At 60.0% G+C, this 3,752-nt stretch overlaps 1 protein-coding gene across 1 annotated transcript in view; it reads left to right on the top strand.

Moving 5' to 3' along the window:
• Nucleotides 1–4: 4 nt before the first annotated feature.
• The window catches only part of IQCN (IQ motif containing N), a gene marked incomplete at its 5' end in the record, with an annotated part of 22,684 nt that continues 18,936 nt past the window's right edge, over nt 5–3,752 (top strand). The window contains one exon of the mRNA XM_019641841.1: nt 5–3,043. Within this exon, the coding sequence (XP_019497386.1) occupies nt 5–3,043 (3,039 nt within the window). The remainder of the gene's footprint in view (nt 3,044–3,752) is intronic.

Genomic DNA, 3,752 nt, shown 5'->3' with positions numbered 1-3,752 from the left:
TCCGTGTCCAGTGAGTCTAGATGCAATGTGCCACCCGTGCCTGCTCACAAGAACAGTCAGAAGTGCCAACCTTGTCCACATAGAAGGGGACACGATGAAGACCAAACAAGTGACTGCCAGAGCCAACAAGGCAGGAGCCCCAGGAACACCACAATCAGAAAGGTATGCCCCGGTACTTCATGGACCCCTCAAGACCCAGACTCAAGCCTTTGTGGAAGCAGAGGTCCTCAAAGCCCCAGCCCCAACAGGCCCAGTACCTGTGATGACCACGACCCCACTCCAGCCGTGCCTGGTGCCCACCATAACAATGAGCAAGACTCCACCCCAGACGTATCCGGCAGCTGCATTGACTAAGACCCCACTTCAGTCATGCCTGGCATCCATGATGAGCAAAGCCCCACCCCAACCATGCCCAGCACCCACAGCAGCAACAGCCAAGACCCCACCCCAGGTGTATCCAGCAGCCCCAGTGGCCAAGACCCCACTCCAGTCATGCCTGACAGCCATCTTGAACAAGATCCCAACCCAGCCATGTCCAGTACCTGCAATAATGATAACAAAGACCCCACCTCAGCCATGCCCGGCAGCTCCAGTGACCAAGACCCCTGCTCAGATGCGACCAATGGTCTCAATGACCAACACTGCACCCCAAGCACGACTGGCTGCCATGATGGCCAAAATCACACCCCAGATATGCCTGTTGACCTCGATTATCAAGCCCCCAACCCAGACGTGCGCAGTGTCCATGATGGCCAAGACCCCACCCCAGATGTGCCCAGAGCCTGTGATGGCCAAGACACCAATGCAGACATGCCCGATGCCTGTGATGGCCAAGACCCCACCCCAGATGAGCCCGGTGCCCGTGATGGCCAAGACCTCGATGCAGACGTGCCCAATGCCCATGATGGCAGAGATCCCACCCCAGACATGCCCGGTGACTGTGATGGCCAAAACCCTGCCCCAGACGTGCTCGGTTCCCGTGGTGTTCAAGACCCCGCCTCAGACGTGTCCAGTGCCCGTGATGGCCAAGACCCCACTCCAGACATGCCCGGTGCCTGTGATGGCCAAGATCCCACCACAGATGTGCCCAGTGCCTGTGATGGCCAAGATCTCACCACAGACTTGCCCAGTGCCTGTGATAGCCAAGACCCCACCCCAGAGGCGCCTGGCGGCCACAATGGCCAAAACCCCACTACAGACATGTCCAGCAGCCACAATAACCAAGACCCCACCTCAGACGCCCCCAGGGGCCTCAATGACCAAGACCCCTCCCCAGGCGCGTCTCACAGCCATGATCACCAAGACCCCAGCCCAATTACGCTCGGTGGCCACAATCTTCAGGACCCTGTGCCTGCTCCCTCCCGCAGCTGGAAATCTGAAAGCTTCACCTCCAGAAGCCATGGCAGCTGGGATTCCCAATACCTTGTCCCACATACGTCTGAACAAACCAAAGACCAAGGCTGTGGTGACCGTGCAGCAGACAGCAGGCGTGGTCAAAGTCTCGTCCCGTTCACATTTGACTGAGAGAAAGGTGAAATACTGCCCCCCACCACATCTAGGGGCTGGGGCTCCAAAGTCTCCAGCCAGACCTCTTTTGGAAGCCGAGAAAATCAAGGCCTTCTCCCAGAAACAGGTGAAAACAGCAACCAAGTCGAATACCAGTGTGGCCATGGAAGTAGTGGCTGAGGACAGGAACAAAGTCTCACCACAGGCACGCCTGAGGACAGATGTCGTGAATGTTCAGACCCAGGTGTATGTGCCTATAGAAACAGCTGTGGTTTTACCCCAGGCACAGTTGGGCACCTGTCCGACCAAGGCTTTGCCCCAAGCACAACTGGCCACCTGTTCAACCACAACATCACCCCAGGGACATCTGCTTGCGGAGCTGACTGCAACCCTGCCCCAGGCACATCTGGGTACGTGTCTGTCCAAGGCCCCACCCCAGGCACATCCACCTGCCAAGCCGACCACGGCCCCATCCGTGGCATATCCGGGCACGTGTCTGACCAAGACACAGTCCCAGGCACATTTGGCCACAGGAGTGATAAAGGTCCAGTCTCAAGCATACCTCCCCACCGGGCTGACCAAGGCACAGTCCCAAGACCAGCTTGTCACAGAGACAGCCAAGTGCCTCTACCCTGCCCACCAGGCTGCTGAGCTCAGCAGCAAGACCAAGTCCCAGCCACTCCTGACTGGTTTTAAGGCCTCCACTCAGCCCTACCAGCACGTTGACTCCCTTGGCACTTTGTCCCAAGCCAAGACAGAAGACAGACTGACCCAGCCTCCAGCCCACAGCTACATTCAGGGCAAAGCCACCCAGGGCCCATGCCAGGGTCCCTCCAAGACCCAGAGTATGCTGGTGCCTCTGCTGGCATCCTCTGGACACCCCACATGTAATGTTGAATCCTGGGGCGACAGTGGGGCCGCCCGGGCCCAGCCATCGACCCCCAGCTCAGCCGCACCCAGCCAGGAGGAGCTGGCAGCCTCCCAGCTGGCCTCCCTGTGTGCAGAGCTAGCCACTGTGCTGGGTTCTCAGGAGGACCTCCGCACCCTGCTGGTGAAAGCCCTCTCCCAGGGGGAAGTGAGGGCAGCACTGAACCAGGCCCTGTCTAAGGAGATCCTGGGTGCCACGATAGCCAAGGCCCTGCCCCAGGGCATGTTGGGCACAGCGCTGATGAAGGCGCTGTCCTGGGGTGAGCTGGGTGCTGCCCTGTCCCGAGTCCTTTCCCAGGGTGAGCTGCGGGCAGAACTCACTAAGGCCATGCAGGGAAAACTGGTAGATGTGCTGAGCAGAGCCCTGACAGAGGAGGAGCGGGCTGCCCTGAACCAGGCCCTGTGTCAGGGTGAGCTGGGTGCCGTCCTGAGCCAGTCCTTGTCTCAGGCAGCCCTCAAGACTGGACTTGTCCTCCCTAAGGCCGCTGCTTCAAAAACGGCGGGGAGGGGGATGATGGTGACGCCAGCCCCGGTGGAGGTGGACTACAGGGGGAGACACTCAACTGCATGGGGGCCCACCCCGGGCCCTGTGAGACCACAGCTCAGCAAGGTCAGCGTTCCCCAGGACCGGACCTGGGAGGGCTTCATCACAGACAGGCCCAGTGGGCTCTTGGAGGAGATGGGGGATGGAGCCATGGTCAGGGGGTCACCCTGCTTGTCCACGATCTCTGTGGGTGCCTCCTTGACCAGTAGGGTGATCACCACCATTCTTCAGTATCCCCTAATGGCTTCCCTGGACCCCACTCTGTCATGGGAGATGGGGCCCCTCAGGGACTCTTCCTTAAACCCATCTCTGACCCCCAAGGACAGTGAGGAAAACATGTGCCTGCACCCAGGGGCCAGCGAATTGGCATCAAATCTCAACCCCATGGCTAGTGATGCAGGCCCCAATTTGCCTAAGCCACCCCCCTTTCAGCTGCCCCCCCATCTGTGGCAGCCGCTCGTTGCCAATGGCATTGCCCCAAGTACCAGCCGGCCATCTGTGGCCAGTGGCACTGCCCCGAGCTCCCACAAGCCACATGTGGCCAGCAGGGTGGCCCCACGTCTGTCGGCATCGTCGGGGGAGGGCAGGGTAGCCCCAGCCAAGGCTGCCGACACTGTGGGTGGTGGGAGCGCTGCCCACTCCCACCAGTGTCCCATCACCTTTGGGGAATCTACTTGTTGGTGTCAGCCCTCCAGGGTCAGCAGGAGACCCCCCGGGGTGTATCGGCCATCAGCAGCCAAAGGTCTGCAACAGCCATCTGTGGTCCCTGAGGAGA

This window comes from Hipposideros armiger, unplaced genomic scaffold (genome assembly GCF_001890085.2).
Source record: "Hipposideros armiger isolate ML-2016 unplaced genomic scaffold, ASM189008v1 scaffold_64, whole genome shotgun sequence".
Lineage (NCBI taxonomy): Eukaryota > Metazoa > Chordata > Mammalia > Chiroptera > Hipposideridae > Hipposideros > Hipposideros armiger.
The sequence above is the reverse complement of the archived record's forward strand: the minus strand, read 5'-3'. Positions and strand labels throughout refer to the sequence as shown.